At 40.1% G+C, this 20,706-nt stretch overlaps 2 protein-coding genes across 2 annotated transcripts in view; both read right to left on the bottom strand.

Moving 5' to 3' along the window:
• The window catches only part of LOC114056465 (cytosolic phospholipase A2 epsilon-like), a 29,777-nt gene extending 19,806 nt beyond the window's left edge, over positions 1 to 9,971 (bottom strand). Inside the window, exons 1-4 of the mRNA XM_027881675.1 lie at positions 9,876 to 9,971; positions 9,734 to 9,736; positions 8,532 to 8,621; positions 442 to 514 (exon numbers count right to left, since the gene is read on the bottom strand). Of these exons, the coding sequence (XP_027737476.1) occupies positions 442 to 514; positions 8,532 to 8,621; positions 9,734 to 9,736; positions 9,876 to 9,971 (262 nt within the window). The remainder of the gene's footprint in view (positions 1 to 441; positions 515 to 8,531; positions 8,622 to 9,733; positions 9,737 to 9,875) is intronic.
• Positions 9,972 to 18,551: 8,580 nt separating this feature from the next.
• The window catches only part of LOC114056469, a 63,281-nt gene continuing 61,126 nt past the window's right edge, over positions 18,552 to 20,706 (bottom strand). The window contains exons 40-42 of the mRNA XM_027881678.1: positions 20,357 to 20,523; positions 18,982 to 19,168; positions 18,552 to 18,760 (exon numbers count right to left, since the gene is read on the bottom strand). Coding sequence (XP_027737479.1) covers positions 18,552 to 18,760; positions 18,982 to 19,168; positions 20,357 to 20,523 — 563 coding nt within the window. The remainder of the gene's footprint in view (positions 18,761 to 18,981; positions 19,169 to 20,356; positions 20,524 to 20,706) is intronic.

Below are 20,706 nucleotides of genomic sequence, written 5' to 3'. Positions count from 1 at the left end.
ATGGCTTTGCCTGGTGGTAATGATTGTAAAAAGCTTTTTCTGTTCATTTCATCTTTGTTGGAACCAAGACGGGGGGGGGATGAAAAAATTTGTTCCTTTCAGACACATTTCCCAAGGTGCTACAAACCATTACCAGAATTACCTCTTGTTTCTGAAAACACGTAATGTGGTCTTTTTTATCTACCTGTAGCAGAAACTCTCCTTTCCTTGAGAGAAAGTGCTTATCCTCAGAAATACAATCAAATCTTGAAACCAGTCACAAAGCATAGGCATAACACTCAAAGAAACAGCAGCAAGCAGCACGGACTGACTGGTTTGTAACAATTAGTTTACATAAACAGTAAGTTATTTCAGAAACAATAAGAAAAGGTTGCTATACAATTATAAACAAATATTATGTTGCCTGTACCCCGAGACACCACTAAGAATGGAGATACTTACAGGCATCCACTCGCTGGAGATTTCTCATCCGGATGATCCTTACGGTCAACAGGTAGCAGGGAGAGGATTCTATCTGTAGAAGAACAGTACGAAATGGAGTCTAAATAAGCCTTTGATAGGAAAAAAGTTTCAAAAGTGCAAACTAACTGGATGCTATAGAAATTCAGTTGGTAAAATTTGGGCTCAGCATCTCACTACTCTGCAGAAGAAAATATGCAACATAAGCTTCTGCTGTTAAAGAAATCAACATTTTTCTATATTTCACTGTCTTTTTGCTTTGTTACTCTGAGAGTGTGTATTGCTCATCAGAGCAGAAAAGAAAGGGATAAATCCTGGAAAACTCATACAACCTGTGAGATGCTTGCAAAACCTCTTGCTCTGAAACTGCCGAGTTTAGCTCTACAACATAGTTACACTAAGTCTCCTGAACAGAGTAAATGCACTGGTGAGCACCATGGTGGAGTTGTCAAAATACTGGCAGTCTTACACAAAGTTACAGTCAATCCTCTTAGTAAACACCCATGAGGTCCCATTGCATTGAAAAAAGTGCTGTGGAGAATGTCTGTTGTCATGGACTCCCATAGGATAAACCTGAAGGATCAGGCTTTAAGAGGTGTTTTTGCCTTCTGCTTCAAAAACATAGATTTCTTTGGTTTTCCATTTACAGCTGTAGGAGAAAATGAGTAACAATAATCTGAGCTTTTGTAAATCATAACTGTGAGATAAACCAATGGCTGAAAATTGTTTTCAGAGGATTTAGAGGGCAAAGAGTTAGGTACGGGTTGCCTTTGGGGAAAAATAAACAACACTACCTTCCTCCAAAAAAACTTGAAGATTGAAAGTGCTTAAGTTCCTTTGTTCTCTTTGAATGTCTCAGCCTTCTATAAAACAAGTCTCTCCAGATTTTGCGACTGCAGAGATCTCCTCCTATTTATTATTAGAAGATAAATGTGATTTCCTTCTTCTAAGGAAGGCGATTTCCTGCTGGCTCATTATATAAACCTGTCTCTGGCTCAGACTTATCTGCAAAAGGCTTTTCTGACCAAGGCAATAAATAAATCAGCATTTCCCGTGGCTGTGACACACAGTCATTTCCTCACACTCCTAGAAACATTTCCACCTGAATAAGTGGTTACAGCAGTCCTCCAAATCATTCTTTTTGACAACCGCTATTTTTAACAACTGATTTCCTCTCATTTAGGAGCATCCTATTTCTACACTGCTTCAGAGACTTCCTATAATGACTATGAACAAGGAGGCAAAATAGATGTAAGGCAGATAAAGATGGAAAAACCTCACTTAAACAATATAAGTAATGTGGCAAATTTTTTTATCAAGAGAACAGAGAGAAAGGGTCTTATTTTCAGATGGAAAGACAGTTATGCCTCCTTTGTGACAAAAGATTACTTTTTCAATGTGTGATTATAATCCCCTCTTCTCTAACATATCATGTTTGCTGAGCTCTTGACAAACACTCCTGCTTCCACCCATGCTATATGTGCCTCAAGAATTCTTTGGGTTTTTTTTTCCTTTTTCAGTGCTTCTTCATGATTCAACCTAAGAAATCCATCCACTTTTTATTTCAAGTGTTCTCAAAGGAGAAAAAGCCTAACAGAAGCTGCAAAATTTGCAAATTACTGATAGAAGGGTATATCCTCAGAACTACCCCATACAAGGACACTGGTTCACATTTAAGAAACAGTATAGCCAAAATAATACAGTTCTACACCCGGTTAATTAACCCTTCCTCTTAGCTGGGTAATTAGCAAAGGTGGATCACCACATTCACATGTTAGGAATGAGCTTGGGCACCTCAGCATATGCCCTAGAAGGCAGAAACTCATTGTTGCTTAGGATCTAAATAAACACAGGGGAAATTCTTGCAGGCATTTATCTCTAGGGATTGCTCAAGGTGCTGCCAGCTCCTGGATCAGCTCCAGATATGCTTCCTCTGACAAGTGGCATTGCTTGAGGAGAAAAGGTGGGTTGAGGGTTTCTAATGATTATTACATATTTTCTGCTATCTGATCACCTTCCTCCTGGTTCCCATGTAATGACTTTCTAATATGTTAGCCAGAGTTCCTCATCTGCCACAGGGAAATCAATTCTCAGAGATGCAGGTTTCACAAAAAGACTTACTGAAATTAAAAATATATATATAAAAAATCAATGGCTTAACTGAAGCTACATAAATCAGGCCCTGTGCTTGCACTAGGGGAGATGTACATGTCACCAACTAGTTACCTGAGGAAAAGGCAGCAGCCAGGCATCAGCTGTCCTGGCAGTCCTCACATGTGCCAGTGGGAGTAGCAAAGACAACTGGGAGAGTAGAAATCACCTGGTGATCAGGCCTTGCTAGTTATTCTGCTCCCAGGAGGATTTGCTATTTTAATTAATTCCAGTAACATCTTAAACAAAAGAAATGTATTTAAATAGCAACTGTGACAAGCATAACATGATGTACTAGGATCTAGTTATAGAGACAATGAAAATAGCAGTCATGTATTTATGAAACAAAAGACAGAAGTTCTGTTATGCTGTTTACTTAACTCGTACTATGATTGCTTTTTTTTTTTTTAAAAAAAAAAAAAAAAAAAAAAAAAAAGCCTGCTGTTGTGCAGTGGTATTCCACACACAGAAAGGTTTCCACCACTGCCTTTAATGGTGCAACACCCCAAGCAGCATCCTGCCCTCCTATGTAGTGACATACTACAACCATTTAGCACTGTCACATTTTAAGTTTGCTTTTCATAAAATCAAGACTCATGTAGTCACTCTGTGACTGTTTCACTGATTGCCAATTTGCCAGCTTGCCCTCAGTTTTGTGCTTTCCAAATTGTGCTCATGTGTGTGTAGCACAGCTGTATGCAGCAGAGCACTCTGCTATGCCAGTGCATGAGCAGGGTGTGCATTGCTAGTTTCTCTGAACCCCCAGGGAAATTAGGTGTTACTAGGATTTTGCAAACAGCAGCTCCAGCTGACCTCATAGTCTCCAGAACAGACCTCATGGTCTCTTCTTTCTATTTTTCAGTGCTTTTGGTAAAAAACAAATTAGTATGTCGGTAAAAGTAAAAGATTCCTCTGTCATGTGAATTATTCCAACTTTCTTCCACCAGATGAGTAAGAATTTGAGAACAGAATTTCTCTGTCATGAGCACTCTGGTGATGTAGGCTGTCTGCATTCCTGGCAGATTCCTGCCTCCATAGGGCTATCCCAGCCCTCTTTAAAGTCATGCTTATATTGATGTAGGTATGTGTGGCATGCATCCATCTTGAGAACCACTGCTGTAAATTACTCCACTGGTTTAGCTGTATAATATATCCTGTCACATCACACGTAGCTGTGGAGCTCTAAACTGGCAGTACTCCTAACTGAGACAATAGTTTATGAGACCACAGGATGGCTATACTTCTTTACCTTTTTTTTACTTGCTTTCCTCTCACTACCTTTCTTGATTCAGCCTTTAGGGTTCTTCATCTAACAGAGTCTTCCAGCATGGGCTATTGCTATCAACATCTTCCCAGCTTGTGATATCAATGGTATGAACACCTATTGTAGACTACCAGTCACACAATTGCACAACAGTATAGTCAAATGTGTGCTGGGTGAATGTGTACTGGGGTTTTTTCAGTGTTAGCTCCTTGTTGTAGCACAGATGTTTGATCAAATAGCAGAATATTGTAGCTGCCTTCCCCAAACAGAGAGCAGTCATCCAAAAACACTGATCCGGAGAGGAGAATTTATTCTTGAGCTAACATATTCTCAGACTTGGTTGTTGCTCTTTTAAATTAGCATTTATTTCAAAGCAATCATAAACTAGCGGAAAAAAAGATAATGCAGATCATGAAATTCGTATTTAATTTGTGTGTGTGAAAGTCATATCTTCATCAGAAAACATCCAAGCAGGTGCTTTTCTACATGAAATGTGGAATGTCTTCCATCTGATCTCATGAGTAGGTGGTCTTTGTCATGCTTGGGGAAAAACTATGATGAGGAAGCAGAGAAAACGCTGTGCCACAGTGTGCTGATACCATTACCTATTGAAGTGCAACTGCACCACATACTACTCCACAAACCATACTGCAAAGATCAGACAAGATTTAAAAATACCTTCAGTACTACCAGTCTACTTTTACAATGGCTGAAAATGGCCATTTCTACAAACCAACCAGAAAAAATGGGTGTTACCTATGTAAACCATGAAAAGAACTTCCTCTCTATCCACACATTTTCCCTGCAATCACCCAGTAATAATGACGCTATCTGTTTCTATGTGATCTCTTAGCACAGCAGCCTTTCCTGGCAAAGATAGTTCCTTGCCTGAACTAAGATACCCCTGCATTCCTGGCCCTGAGCAGCATTCTGTTGAGATGAAATCACTCCCAGGATGTTACAGGACACTCCTTTCTTCATCTCCATGTGCTAACTTAACTAGATGGTAGCCAGGGACCTAATCAAAAGAATGAAAATACTTCATTGCTGATGGTGCTAGAGCTGGTATCTTGAGCTGACTGAGAGTCAGGTCTCCTTAAAGACTGTGCACCCTTAAGTTTTTTCAGTTGCAGGTGAGATGCTCCAGGCTGTGAAAATCACTCAGCCAAGCCCTTTCTCAACCTGCTAGAACCTATCTCCCACTGCTGTGGAATGTCCCCTGTGGCATGCTGCCCAGGTTGAGGGCAGTTGGCTGCGGCATTTGGTTACATTTGGTCTCTGAAGCATTTCCTAGTTCTTGACAATCTCAGACTCCACAACGGCAAAGTAGATGCTCTAATTGCTCCCTTCCTTCACCTCCTCCAGGCACTGGGGCTGGGCATCTCAATAGAGGGCTGTGGGGCTATGTGGGTGCTGGGAGTGCTGATGGTCACTGCTGCCACAGTGGTAGTTTTCACAAGCTGTGTGTTTAATGGCTTTTATTAGTAATATATCTTCTAATCAGACCACTTTTTCACCAGAATTAGAGAAAGTCTGGGTTGGATATTGGTAAATTAAAAACTCCCATACCTGGACAGAAAAGCCTCTTTCATGCACACAGCCACAGTAACCCTGATTGTAGCAGCGAAAATTTATCTGTGTTCACAGGAGCATGACAGGCACAGGCAAGGTCACAAGAATTTTTTTCAAATACTGATCAGTACAGCATGGTTACTCTCAGGGCACAGTGATCCTATCAGTGCAGAGATTTGTAATTAATTTATTTCTATTTAATAAATAAATTAATTATTATTTCTATTACTTAATATATAAATCTGCAGAGATTTGCCATTTGATTGATAATTCAGGCTAGTTGCATAGCTGTTTTGGTACTGTCAATATTGCCCTCCATCTTGTAGTGTTTACAGATGTTTAACAATCAGACTTTTTCAGATTTTGAAACATAGGTCTATTTAAAAACTTAGAACATTCAGCTGCATGTTCAAAATTATTTCCATATGCAGAACCATAGCCAGGGGAATAGGATAGTCCATCTTTTAAAAAAACAGTGTCCTTTTATAGTGCTTTGGCCTTCCCAAGCAAAATAAATCCAAGAGAAAGAAATTAGACTGAGAATTAACCATCTGAGGATCAAGACTCTTTACACATAATTCCAGATAGCTTTAAAATAAGTGTTTACATCTGACAGCTGTTGAGCATTTCTAGATTCTCATCCTAGGGTAAACATTACCACTGGACATGCGTCGTACTCTGAGAATCTCTATTTCTGACTGCTGATTCCCAAGGGTATAGAGAGGTCTATCTAAGACACAGATGTTCCTCATTCTTTTGTCAAACCATATTTCAAACTTATGAGCTGATGGGAAGTGGCCTCATTTGACTTTATGAGGTTCATTTTTGAAGTGGGACGCGTGCTGGAACATGTAATTTCAGTAGTCTGTATTTTAGGCATCCCCATACCACCACTCAGGGTGGCAGGAGAGGCTCCTGGGCTCAGAACAACTTCTGCACCTGAACAGAGCTGCTGCTGGTGTCATGTTCCTGCAAGCACCATGGGGCTGGGTATGACTTGACCTGAGATGCGATGCATCTTATCCTTGTTAAAACATGGCTTGTGCTGAATTCAGATCTATGTATCCAATTGTTCCCCTTAAATTCCCTCACATGCATTATTATATGAGACCTCCTGCAATCCTTATATATTTTAATATAAACACTGATATTGGATATACCAGAGCTGGCCTTGCCTGCTGCTTTTATCATGGGGCTAAGTACCAGCCAAGGCCCGAATAAAACAGATTTCTTAATGCAGATAAAAATCAGCATGTTGGCAGAAAGCCATATGGAGTTGCTGGAATATGTTGTCATACATTTCTAACAGGCAATCCCTTTTGGCAGGCAGAGACCTTCATATTTAAGTCTTCTAGAAGTTTCAGTGATGAAAAATTTGCATTTGAGAAAAACAGAGCAGAAAAGTGTGGATGTGTTCCTCACATAAACGTATCATATACTGCAGTAATCAAGTAATGATCGTGCAAGTGCACAGGATAGAGCTCTATATTCTGCTCACAGACAAAAACACAAGGTCTCTGTGACCGGATGCAAGAACAATTTAGTCCCTCAAAAAGGCATTCTCATGAATTTTGGGGATTTTGAAATGTAAAAACTGATCTGTCTGTGTGAGACAGGGGCAATATAGTGGTCCAAAAGAATGTTATAGTCCCATACTCATCAGAAGATTTTTTTGGTCCACTACTGTCACCCCTGCCCCCTTGAAATTTCATGACCCTTAAATGTCTTTGATCTAAATCTATATCCTGAGCCCATAATGGAAAAACAAACCCATCACTGTGTGGGATTAAGAAATGGAGGCAAGAAGTTTCTTGTTGTAAGTGTAATTATGATAAATAATTATAACCCAGGAGTTCAACTCGTTTTTCTTTCCCTCATCATGATTTTAGGTTCCTTACCACTTGTAAGGAGCAGACATTAAACCAAATGATCAATAATTTTTTTCAGTGTTAACTGTCTACAAAATTCTTCATCCTATACATGGTCCAGAATTTCAGTATCCTACCAGGCTGGAAATACCAGACATTGTAAGCTAAATATTTGCAAGATTAAATGCCACAAAGACCCCAGAGTAATAGAGTATATCCTGTGAAAATACAGTATAATCTTTTAGTGACAGTGATTTTTATTTTTTTAATAATAATATTGGGAAAACACAAAAGCTAAACTTTGAAATGTGCACATGAAAAAAAACCAAAAATACCGTGAATATGAATTTGTTTAAATTTCTGGATGCATTAATTGTACCAGGACTACCTGGTAAGCAGCTTATCACAAAGTTTACATCTGCCTGTTCACAGTATTACTTCAATTTTCAGATAAAGATTCTTTTCATCTTGATTTTGGCTCAGCAGAACCTGTCTGCTTTAAATATAGTTCAAATTTCCACAGAATTATCCACAGACATTTTGTGGGACAACACAGTTATACAAATCACACTTGAACTTCTCTAATCTTGACATGTAGGAAACAAAGCTTATATTTACTGCACAGACAACAAAGTAGCAGAAAGAGAATTCCAATCAAAATCAGTAATGTTTAACAAAAATAAATCTATGAGTGATACTCAAGCACAAGGAATAGCCCTACCATGTTCAAGCATCATTCCTTTTACAGAATCACTTTTTAGTCTTTTCCTGATGGAGCAAGGAAGTGCTGCAGCCATTATAGGAGAACATACATAACAGTTACTTTTTCTCTCTCAGTTACAGAAGGAATCATGGAACAGAAAGCTTATCGATGGATTTCTTTTGCAAGTAAGTGAGGGATTAAAATGGAAGATATTCTGCCTTCTCCAAATAAAATATAACAGAGAAATACAACAAGCAATTATGAAAACTGAGCTGCCTGGTCTGGTTGAAGGTATCCCTGCTCATTGAAGGAGTTTGGAACTAGATGACCTTTAAAGGTCCCTTCCAACCCAAGCCATTCTATGATTCTATGAAAAACATAAACATAAGCAGAATAAAACGATCCAACTATAGGCTTAAGGGTGTTTCCCTTGCAACACGCAAACTGATGTCATCATTATCTATCTACCTGAGCCTTCTCCCCATTTGGTTCTAAATTCTTTTGTTCATAATACCTTGAAATCACCTTTGTCTGGCATAGTAGTTTCGTCTTTCTTTTCTTGAGGTCCACCATCTCTCCAAGAATTGAAGTCTGAGTCTCCATCCTGAAGAAAGAAAGAAATGATAAACAATAGTGTTAAAACAACAGCAGAAGCATTATCAGGGTGGATAATTAATTTCTACTTGCAATAATTTATGCTGAAACCTCGATTAGAACAGCTGTTGGCTACACCCAGCTGAGTTAGTGAACTCAGATTAATGAACAAACCACCACGTGGTTTGGCACACACTGGTACAAAATCCCTATCAGAGGTACCCCTTCAACAAGTCAATGAAGGAAGAGCCATCACAGCTGTGAGGTACCCAAAAGGTGTCTCTGTAATTATTCTGTGAATAAAGGTTTGCTTTTTGTTTTGAATGTTATCTTTTGGCAATTTGCTCCTGCTCTTAACCGTGTTAAACCTCAGTTTGAAATATCCTAGAACATATTCTCTGAGTTCGAACACAGAACATGAAACTTGTTGCAGTTGTAAAATTTTAAATTTAACATTTCAATTTTTTTTCAGGAAATTAAAGTTCCAAAATAATTCTACAATGTAGGGTGCCTCCTTTTGAAACACTTTGTAGAACATCATTAAAGGACAGTTCCTACAAGAACAATTTTGAAAATATTCTGTTTCTGTTTTCCAAATATTTCCTGAAGTGATGTGCCTTCATTTAGTCAGAGTGCAAACAGAACAATGCATAATGTACTACAGTTTAAACTAAAGGCAAATCTTGGAATGATGCAGAGAATGCAAAGCAAAATGGAAAAGTCAGCACCAAAAAGGGAATGTGTAAATAAAATTCAATTCTCTGTTCCTGGTCTCTATCCTGTCCTTATCCCATTTTTAATAACAAAAAATATGGGTTTGAAACATTATTACACATGTAAAAATTTTGCTATTGATAAAGAAATAGGAAGTTTTTAATAAAAGTAGCATTCAATTACAAAAGAAAAAAGGCATTTTAAGTCTGGGTCTGGATTCAGGTTGATAATTCAGCCCCTAAAGAATGTTTCCTTCCCTGTTTGTTTTTTCCATTTGATCATCTTTTTTCATGTCCCCTAATGCCCTAACTTCTCTCAGTTTTTCTATGAAGATGAGATCTTTCGCTCCTGTGGATTCAGGGGGACTTTTGCCACTGAGAGCCTTTCAGGGAATATCTCACCTTAAACTCCCTAAGGCAGAGGCATTGCTGCCTAGTCCCATCAGACAACAAGTTTGCACACCAGCTTGAATACAGATATGACAAAGCAGGATTTTGTTTTCTGTCAAATGCAGAGGACCTTAAGCAAATTTTTAAAGCCATTTTCTTACCTCTAGTCCTTTTGCCTTTGATGACATCATGGTCTTCCCTGGATTCATGTAATAGAGCGCTTCTGGCACCTCCATGGGCAACAATTCTTGGGTCATGTTCCCAGAATATAGTTCTGACACCTCCGTGGGCTGCGATCCCTGAGACATGTTTTCAGGATTTACTTCTGGCACCTCTACATGTAGGAATCCTTTAGACATGTTTTCAGGATTCATTTCTGGCACCTCTACATGTAGGAATCCTTTAGACATGTTTTCAGGATTCATTTCTGGCACCTCTACATGTAGGAATCCTTTAGACATGTTTTCAGGATATACTCCTGGCATCTCCATAGGCAGCGGTTCTAGAGAAGTTTTTTCAGGACATACTCCTGGTACCTCCATAGGCAGCAGTTCTAGAGACGTCTTTTCAGGACATACACCTGGCAACTCCATGGGCAGCAGTTCTAGAGATGTTTTTTCACGACATACTCCTGGCAACTCCATAAGCAACGGTTCTAGAGACAGGTTTTCAGGATCTTCTCCTGGCAGCTCCATGGGCAGCGGTTCCAGAGACAGGTTTTCAGGATCTACTCCTGGCACCTCCACAGGCAGCACTTCCCAAGACATGTTTGCAGGATGTACTCCTGTGGGAGTCAGTGACAAGTTATTTTATAAAATTACCTGAGGCCCCACCCATCTCATCTCTATAAGTAAGGGACTCCCCTCCCACTGCCAAAGACAGTGGAGTGCCAAGGATAGACTGCTCTAGGGAAGGACCTTGCAGCACTGGCACAACAGCCAAAAGGAACGTGGTATCTTCCTCTGGCTGGGAACCTCTCCCAGACTGTGCCTGCCCCGTGGGTCCTGCACTGCTGCCACCCTTTTGCTGTGGTTAGCAGAGTCATGGGCTGTCCAGCCAAGCAGAGAAGAAGCACAGAGAGCACCACTGAGACCTGCTCCCTCAAAGCCATTTCATCCCCACTGTGGCACAGGGACTGCCCTGAGCAGGGACAGCTCCTACGTGGGGGACACTGAACCCTGAAAAAGGCTTCTGAGTATAAATACCCCACTGACTTACCTGTGTGCAGGCACACGCCTGTGCACTTTGGTCAAAGCCTTTTGTCCCCCCATAGGTGGGGGGACCTGAACTCACTGCCTGGAAAGAGGCACTGCCCTGTGCCACACAGTAACCCCCTGGGAGAGGGTCACCCCCACTGCCTGACAGATCACTGCATGGACCTGCATCTCCCAGCTCCTCCTGGGCTGCTCCCATTTCTTCTTCCCAGGGGAGCGAGGCTAAGGTGTAGGCACAGGGCTGGGTCTTCAGTTTGCAGAGGTGAGCTACAGGAAGAGGAGGTGAGTGAGTAACATGGAGTAGCAGTATCAGATTCTGTGTGACAGGACAGTGGGGGAGAAGGAAGTGGACATTTGCAGGAGTTAACAAAGGTCTTAAGGTCATGCCTGGTAGAAGTTATGCTTTTATAAATTTTTCAGAGAAAGGCAATCGAACTTTACATGACAACTGTGGGAAACTCCTGTTGAGATGAATGGAATATAGTATCCAGTGGATAAGTTTTATTAGTTTTATTTTCAGAGATTTTGTTCAACCAAAGAGTACGAAAGAACAAAAGAGTACATGAACTTCTCCAGGCATACCCAGTGGAAATTACCATCTTCAAAGACAGAAAAACAAATAAATAACAAACTAGCAGCTCCAGTAACTGTAGGCTGTGTCATAGCATCTGCATTTCCAGCATGAAAAGTAGCTCTGCCCACACTGGAAGTTCAAGAGCATCTTCTGGCCTCAGGTCACAGACACGGTGTGCTGCATCCTGGAGAACTCCTTTTGCAGCTTAATTTAGAGAACAACAATAATTCTTTTTTTTTTTAATCTGATCAGAAAAGAAGATCTGGTTGACCTTGGAAGACCTGTCATGGGACACTAAGAACACCAGGATACTTGTAATTAGAGCAGGCCAACTTTGTCCAGGCTGATTAGTTCAGAGAACCATTAGCATAAGTGATGATAAGTGACAGAAACCCCTCTAAAGTTGGTGAACCTTACAAAAGTTGAGATTCCCTGTCCTCAAGAAAACCTGTGGAGAAGAAGGATGGATTTTGTGTAGAGGCTTCCACATCTGAATGGAGTGAATTCCCCATTAAATGCAGGCTTGGCTATCTAGAATGATCTTTTGACCTTCAGCTAAATCAAGTGCTGAAGTCACTGCTCTGAGTGACTCCACAGGGAATGCCATAAAGAAAACTCCAAGGCTCTCATTAACAACTGAACTAGTGCTATTTCATCTAAAATCTGAATGTACAAAGCTGGATGGTTTCAATTTGTAGAATGAAAAGCAGAGGCTTCAAGTGGAATGATTTTATTTATTTACATTTCATATTCCAGTAATGTAAGGATAGATTAAGCAAAATATTGTTTTCAAAGATTTAACTGTAGTTGCCCTGGCAGCAAACCACACACTACTCCTTTAGTGTAGTACTTATCATAGTTTTATCTTGCTTATCAACATAGAATGTGCCAAAACCAGCACAACCTTGTACATCCTCTACTGCTTAGTTTTCTTACTCACACTACAGTGCAGCTTGTAGAAGCATCACTAACTTGGCAAAGGTACCTGTATTACATCTGACTAAAGAGACAAGCTGTGGAGAAATGGAGCTCCATGACAAACATGTTTTTCAACATGTTCAAATGTAACTTTGCGATTTCTCTTGTCACAGTCTTGGACTAGTTTGAAACTGCTGATAGCTAGGTCCCCTAAATGCCTTGCAATAGTATACACTAGCCTAGCCTTCAAACAGGCCAGGCAAAATGAGCCTGGAGTTATTCTGACAAAGTGGAAACAACCAAGACTGGCTATTATCATCTCACTATTCTCTGACATCTAGATATTTCTATACAAAAAACAGCACTGGAGAGCAGAGTTAGATGGGCATTCTGGTTTGGCTACATACTCTTCCTGCTGGAGGAGTGCTGTCTTAGGCCATCAGTTTAGCATTTAGTGAAGGAAGGATTTGTGGAGCAGGAGAAAAACTTCACAGGAGACAGGGTTGTTTGTTATCTTAGCCCTGTAACAAGTAAGACAGAATCTTCTGGCAAATTATTTTAAAGCAAGTTTAAAAGTACTAGAATATATTCTAGTTAAGACATGATGATCATATTGAGAAAAGTATGGCACTTTATATCCATTATTCAGAGGCATCAGCATTTGTATACATGTAGCATATAACTAGAGCAAGAATCCGATACTGAGAGTTATTACTTTGCCAGTAGAAATACTAACATCATTAATGACTTTGTACATCATTGCACTCACAGTTAAATAGTCTTTATATTTCTTTCATGCTACAGTTACTGATACACTGAATAAAGCCCAGAACTTCCCATACCTGTCTTAGAGTTGCCTAATTGAAGTGTAAATTTATGCTGCATTTTATCTCTCTCAGTCTTTATGCATGTTGCATATCTACAGTCCTCAATGGTTACCTGTACAGTGAGAAAGTCCTCTGTGCCTGGAGTTCCCTCACCGTGGGATGTTTTTCTATACTTGGAGAAAGTTTCCCAGGACTACAGTAAACTAGAAGAGCACTTTCCAAAGTTTTTAAAATCACTGTTCATTCTCTACATTTCTACAGGCTTACATGCAAGTTTATCATATCCTCATGAGATGGAAACCAGCAATATAACCAGTACAGTGCTTCCTCCCACGGTGGGTTACAGGCCATCAGGTACCACATCTGCAGAGAGCATGGACTAGAGATTAGGAGTGACCAAGACTATGAAGGATTTTCTGAATACTCATCTGTACGTGGAACCAAAGGATTTAATCTTTAACAAATTCTAAGGTATCACCTGTTAAATCTCAAAACCAAATTACGTCATATATTTAAATCTCAAAACCAAATTACATCATATTTGGTTTGATAGATACTAAGCCAAAAGAAGTGCAGCTTAAGGAGGAATTTGGAGCATGACTTTCTTTTAAGACTGGGTGTCATCCAGCTGAATAGCAGAAATTGCAAAATTAATGAAACAACTGTCAATTGCTCAAGATTTGGAAGTGCACACTAATTTATGTAGAAACTTGCAGCTCCTTAGCTGATAGTTATCAGTCTCAAGGATACTCCACTGCCTCAGCAGAAGAAAGGAAATAGAAGGGGAGCAAACTAATTTACAGATTATTAGCTGAGGGAGAGAAGGGTGCAATAAGCAGCAGTCAGCAGGAAAAGTCAGTCTCCTAGAGGACAAAGACTATCTTTTCCCAGTGTTTAAAGGCAGAAAAAAAGAAGAGAGAGCTGGGAGCTAGGAAGCACTCACAGTATGCATATCAGGTGTCTGTAAAACCAAATTATCAGAACTCTAGCAGTGAGATTTAATGTCATGACGTTTTCTGGATTAGAGACTTTTGGTTGCTATTCTTTTTAAAGGACCAGTCTATCACGATTGCTTTGAAGAAACTAGAGGAGGGATATATCATTATCTCCATTTTAAATGTTTGTCTTCACCACCTTTTTTTCCTGATTTCCTCTTTCTTTTCTTCTTTCTATTCCTTGCCACCCTTTCTTTACCATTGACTTCTTGGATTTCCAAAATATGTATTTCCTTCCTTTGTCCATCTCAATTCCACATAGCTGTAATTCAATTTTTCACATTTTCTTGAGTATTATAGTTTGATTCCTTTCTCTCCTTTCTCCCTCCTTGCTTTTTATACCTTCTGTTTTCTTAATCTTTCCCCTTTGTCTCACATGTCTCCTCCATACTGTAATTGTACCTCCAGAAGCTTCAATTTTGAATGATGGAGGTTTGGTCATATTTGGAATAAGCATGAATATTACAAGAATTAGGGGACACACCTGGGACATCTGGATGAGATATCCAACTGCACAGAGAAAAAGAGATAAGCAATAGGGTGTTGAAGGGAATATCAAGGAGACCTCAGAGCCCTGGGAGGAAGCAACTGAAGACATGACAGGATATTCTAGAGTTTTGATATCATCAGGTGGAGGTGTGGGAGAAGTGCTTTATGAACGCTGCAGGTGTGCTGGGCTTCAGCTGGAACCCTACAAGGGACAGACCTTCAGGAGGAACTCAGAGGTACAAAATTTGAATGGCATGAGGGACACACAGCTCTCACCCACTGCTAACTGCTGACCAGCATACCATGGCCAGGTATGGTATGTATGAGGTATGGTATTCCTCCATGAGGAAATGAGAGCCTGACGGCCTCCTCTGCAGCATTACCACTCTAGTAAGACAGTGCGATATTGTACACACACAGCAAAGCTGTACATGTGAGCAGGTTTTGGCACAGGGTTTCTCAAAAGGGAGTACGTCTCTACCACCCACGTTCTTTATCTGCTGTGGCAAACATATTTCCCATTACTCATGTGGTGCAACCTGTAGTCACATAAATGAATAGCTCACTTCACTTAGAATGTTTGCAATAATCTTGTGTGATCACTTTTTGTGTTACAGAACAGTGTAAAATGCTGCTGCCAACTATCCCATTAGCTTCTGCTTCCTAAGTGGCACTCACCCAATAGGACTGTCCAAATTCTCACATGCCTTGTGAGGGGTTAAAGAATCCCACCGCTGCTTTCCTTAGGTTCCTGTGGTCTGAGTCACCCCACCAAGCTGCCCAGTTCTTCATGCACCTTAGTGATAATCGGAAGGGCTGGGGCAAAGGTGCAATTGCATGCTAATCCCTTCACTTACTTGTAGATAATGAATAGGTAAGAAGGAAAAGCCAGACACAGAAAAGATGCAAAACATATTAATTACAAGTAAGGAGGTCAGCATGTTAGTGTTTGTAGTTCCTATTACCACATCTGCCAAGAGTTTTATCTTCTAAAACATTGAGGAAAAATCATGTAAACTCCTGCTGATACTAACACCATGATACAGCATGGTCTTAGATTTTTGCAGTGCTTCTCTCCCCACAATTGTATTTCCTCTCTTGAAGGGATAATTCCATGAAGACACTCCTTTTTCCTGTAAAAGGGGACACTCCCAAACTGCAAAGCCAAAAAGGGCTTTTAAATGCCCACATTTACAGCTGTTACCTACATTCTTTCAATGCCTCAGTACAGCCCAGAGGCAGAGCACAGGAAGCATACCCCATTAACAGCTGAACCAGAATGAAAAATGCCAGCAGACAAAGCCACACAAAACCTCCATGCTGGCCTGAAAGAACGGATTACAAGGATCTTCTCCAAGCATTCTGTGCAATTAATTAATAAAGGCAATGATAAAAAGCAAGTTGAGCCTACCAAATTAACCAACCCCTTAAGTCACAAACAAAGCACCTCTACTAAACATTGACCGGGAGTGCTGATGGACAGTAGTCAGAACAGGCCACTACTAAGGAGCAATCACCTGGAGACACTTCTACATCTCAGAGAAGAAGAAAACAACTGCAGATGACATGATGGGGCTGGTGTTTTTCCCCTCTGCTCAAGGGATTGCTACATATCTCTGGGTGAAGGCAGCCGGTGCCCTATGAAAAGCTTGTCTGGATGCAGGCTTTAGCCAGACCTTTTTAAGGGTCTGTAGCAATGCAGGGCATGTAGGTATTTTCAGGGTAACAAGCAAGGGCTTTGCTTGCAACTCAGGGGACTGTGGGTTTATCTGAAAGAAGAAAGGCATGGATGTTTCAGGATTGCAGGGGGAGAATTGACAAGAAGATCCAGTTATGGTCTAAGAGCTTTTCCCACACTGAGAGCATCACTAGGAGCTATCATGTGGGTCTGGTCAAACTGCTGGGAGGTGGGACACACTCAGCCACTGGCAGGTGCAGCAGCGATCCACTGGGAATAAATGGGACCTGCCTCTGTTAAACTAGCTGTTGCCGGTTTAACAGAAGAAGACATCAAGGGAAGCAAAAGGATACAGTTAAAGGCAGAGATGGGAAGAGAGAGGCAGGATTCTTGAAATTTGGTGTCATCAAAGGACTTGGATGTCCAGGGTAGGAACTTCATTTGCAGATCTTTAGGATGCCTGAAACCTCAGCTACAAGATGGGGTGCTGGGAGAAGTAGCAAATGCATGTGTCACACCAAATGGGTTTGTCATAATGATAATCAGGGAAGCCTGGGAGGGAGTTAGAGCTGGGACAGAGGAGAGGCAATGCCCAGAGGCACCAGATGACTCAGCAACAGAGATCACAAAGAGGGGAGCCCTTGATGAGCACCAGGAAGTAAACAGCCATTTCAGCACATGAGAGGTTTGAAGCAAGGCTGCAAATTGGACAAAGGTGTAAGGGCCTGGAAAATCAGCTGGGTTAAGGACACAGCACACCCAAGGGTCTGAGTTCATCAGAGGTGAGCATGGGAGACTAAAGTCAACAAAGGCTAGAGGAAGACATGGCATAAAGGAATGCTTGAAGGGAGAGAGACAGATTAGGATAGCAAGAAGGAAGAGAAATTTTCAGCCTTTTCAAATTAAAAATTTACTTTCTGTTTTGGTTAAAATACAAGATATTCATAGCTCTGTGTTTGCCATTACGTGTTACTTCAGCACAGACAAGTTGCTGCATTTCATTTAAATTTGAAGTAATTAAGGGCTGACTGAAGCATTAAATCTTTTTTTTAGATTAGTATCTTTGTTGTAATTTAACAGGTTTATATAGTATTTTTCTTACTAAAATCCTTCATAAAGCAAACAATTATTTCGGTTTTCATCTCAAAAATAAGCAGTTCCAAAAAATTACCTTGTGCTATTCACAGTAGTTGCATAGATCCTGTGTTGCTTGTAGACATTCTGGGATTGACAATGTCATTACCCATGAATTACCCATGGATATCAGTGTGAAGAACTTAGCTTGCCTTCTGACCACAAAATCTGTCTCTCACTTTTTGGTGTTTTAGTTCTCACATCCCATAATAACAAGAAATACTACATAAACTATTGAAATTAATGGGACATGGATACTGGGCTGGATCCTCTAAATACCATGACAATTCAGTGAAAAGCAGAACCATGGATTAAGCTCTTGCACCTGCACTAGAAGAGCTGATCCTGACTCACAGTATGGTTTGAATTTCCAAGAGATTTTCAAAAACTAAATACTGCTGGTGTAATAAATCTTTTACATTCAGAAGTATAGAAAATGTGTATTTTCCATGTGACACCTCAGATTATCTTTTATGTTTATCTTGGCACATTATTTCTAACAAAATTTCTTACTGACACTATGGAAAATATAGTTTTCATGTTCTTTGAAATTGTCTAAATTTATTTTGTATTTTTCTGTTGCACTAGATTCATAATAAATTAAATATATAAGTAGCTAATTTTAGCTAATTTAGCTAATTTGTCTTCACATATAACTTCTGGTAATGTACTGAATTTTGAAAGAATTTGTACTGCTGTCCCAGATTATTGCATTTAAAAAACTTGCTAATTAACCCCATATTTCCTAATCTTTAACTTACATGCATATACTGCATGAAAAAAAAAAAGTTCACCAGCAGTGAAAGCCAACATAAGTAAAGCACAAGCCTAATCATTATTTTGTTTGATTGGTTTATCTAGGATTGCCATGTGGTAGAGAGAAACCACAGGCTGAGACAAGTCTGTAGTTTCCAAAGTTTATTGTGCTCATTCACAGGCAGGTCTTGATTCTTTTGCAGGAAGAAAAAAAAAATCATTCGGATATTTTTGTGAAACTCAGGAGAGTGTTTATTTTTTGCGCTGTCGTTTCTGCTCTATGGCTGAATTCAAAGCCTGAAGGATCAGGTGTTCGTTGTTCCGAATGTTGTAGCTGGTCAGTTCTATCAGCTTGTCAAAATCCTCCCCTTTGTAGGTAAAGCTGTTTAAGCAGTACGGGGAAAAAATGGTGGAAACATCCACGTTGCCCTGCGCCATCTCAGCAGGGCTGCGCTCCACACCTGACAAATAAAGAAAGGTTGTCAATGGGGTAGAGATTTGGTCCCACCTCCCACTTTCTAGGTGGGGCACAAGCTGCTCCTCACTACCTTGACAATTGCATTTCTCTCACATGGGAAGCACAGCAGGGGAGGAAGGAGACTACACTAGACCACGTCTCCCATCCCAACATAGGCAACGAGCAGGCAGGTGGTGGGAGGACCATCTCTGTCCCATTGCTTACCTGGCTCTTTGTATTTTCTGAAGGAGTCATTCACCAGTGGGAAAAACACCACTGTCGGTGCCTCTGGGGTCTCTGTGTCTTCAAAGATGTAGCACTCCTTTAGATTTTTCTTTTCTTCTTCACTCATGTGGATTTTGGGAAATGGGATTCCCTGTTTTTGGAAGTACTTGGAGGCTTCTTCCAAAGGCTGAATTCAGACAAAAAAAAGAAAAAGTCAGAAATTTTGTCACACCCCACCACTTTTCCTAATGCACAATGCATCCATCAAAAGACCTTCATACAGATATGGAAGCAGGGTTTGCTGTCAATATTTCTTCTGTCCTTGTCTCTTACATGAGATATTAAGTACTAGTTATTAACAGAACAACAGTTCAGGGCTCAGCCTCCAACTTGCACTCCTGATGGTTGTTCTACCTCACCCTCCTCAACAGCCTTAACCTACAAGACAGGTAAGATGTTCAAGGCTGTAAGAAGGATGGCCTACAAGCTTAGGACACAGAAACACACCTCTCCTGGAGAAAATCCTGAAATGAGAAGAATGGACAGGAATCTGAAATAGTACAGTTTTTAAACGTAGATTCAGAAAAGTACAAACACTTTTTTGACTCAGTATGAAATATTTAAAAGCCTCTAACTGTTTTAGATGCCTTAGGATGTTTCTGAAAAGTGATGTAAGGAAAGAGTGATCTGGGAGCAAACACCATCTAAACTGAAATGTCAATCTTGCAGTAATTTTTGAAAAGAGGATTTCTTTTTTTCTGAGTCTGGTTGGCACGTATGAAAATTTTATCTTCAAGAACTTTTGTCTTATCCATATCTAGTAACAGAAATTATATACCAGATTATTAGTTGGTATTTGAAAAAGCAGATATGCTGTCAAAGGACAATTCTTTTCCACAATTTGAAACAACAACAAAAAAATCAGTTACTGTTCTAAGGACAACTGGACAAATTACTTCTAATTATACTGCATGTGGGTAACTTTAGATGGATATCGTAAGACAACCAAAACGAGTTCATCAATGATGGTCACAGTACCAGATAAGCACTCCATGTGAAGTGTTGTCTTGACAGCCATATCAAGATCAAAGGAGCACACATGTCTAGGAGATAGCATTTAGCTGTTAGAGGGTTAATTAAAATGAAATATTTAGAAAAATTTATACTACTAATGTTGTCTTTGGGAGATTTGCCACGTTTTACCAGCACCACTTGAGAGACCTAGGCATCTGCACAATGGAATCTGCAGCCCAAGAATCCTTCTCTCCCATCAGTTTATTCTACATAAATTATTCTGTATCGTCAGGACTTAAGGAGGGCTAAGAGGACTAAAAGGCAGCAGTCATTATCAAAGAAAATAGAGTGGTCATCGCACCAGTGTCTGTGATCCAGAAGAATAGTTTAAGTGCAGGACAACATCCACTTTCCTCTCCGGCCTCATGAGTGGTGGATAGCTAATATCGATGTATCCTGCTGTGTCTGCCAGGCACATGAATTCTGCTGTTTGTGTCAGCTGGCTGGGGAAGTGTTCTAGTACAGTATCTAAAAGGAAATATTTTTTTACAATGAGTGAATCACTGAAGAAGCAATATATCTGGGTTTTGACTATTAAGGGAGAAAAAAATTACTCTTTACTCTCCATTACATTTTCTTTCCAAGATCCTGGCACACTACAGAAGCTCAGACTTGACACAGAAAAGAGAGACCTGTTCAAGGTAAAAAGAC

Source organism: Empidonax traillii, unplaced genomic scaffold, assembly GCF_003031625.1.
Source record: "Empidonax traillii isolate 1590-97213 ecotype Southwest subspecies unplaced genomic scaffold, ASM303162v1 scaffold93:size1158651, whole genome shotgun sequence".
Taxonomy (NCBI): domain Eukaryota; kingdom Metazoa; phylum Chordata; class Aves; order Passeriformes; family Tyrannidae; genus Empidonax; species Empidonax traillii.
This window is presented reverse-complemented; position numbering and strand designations above follow the sequence as displayed.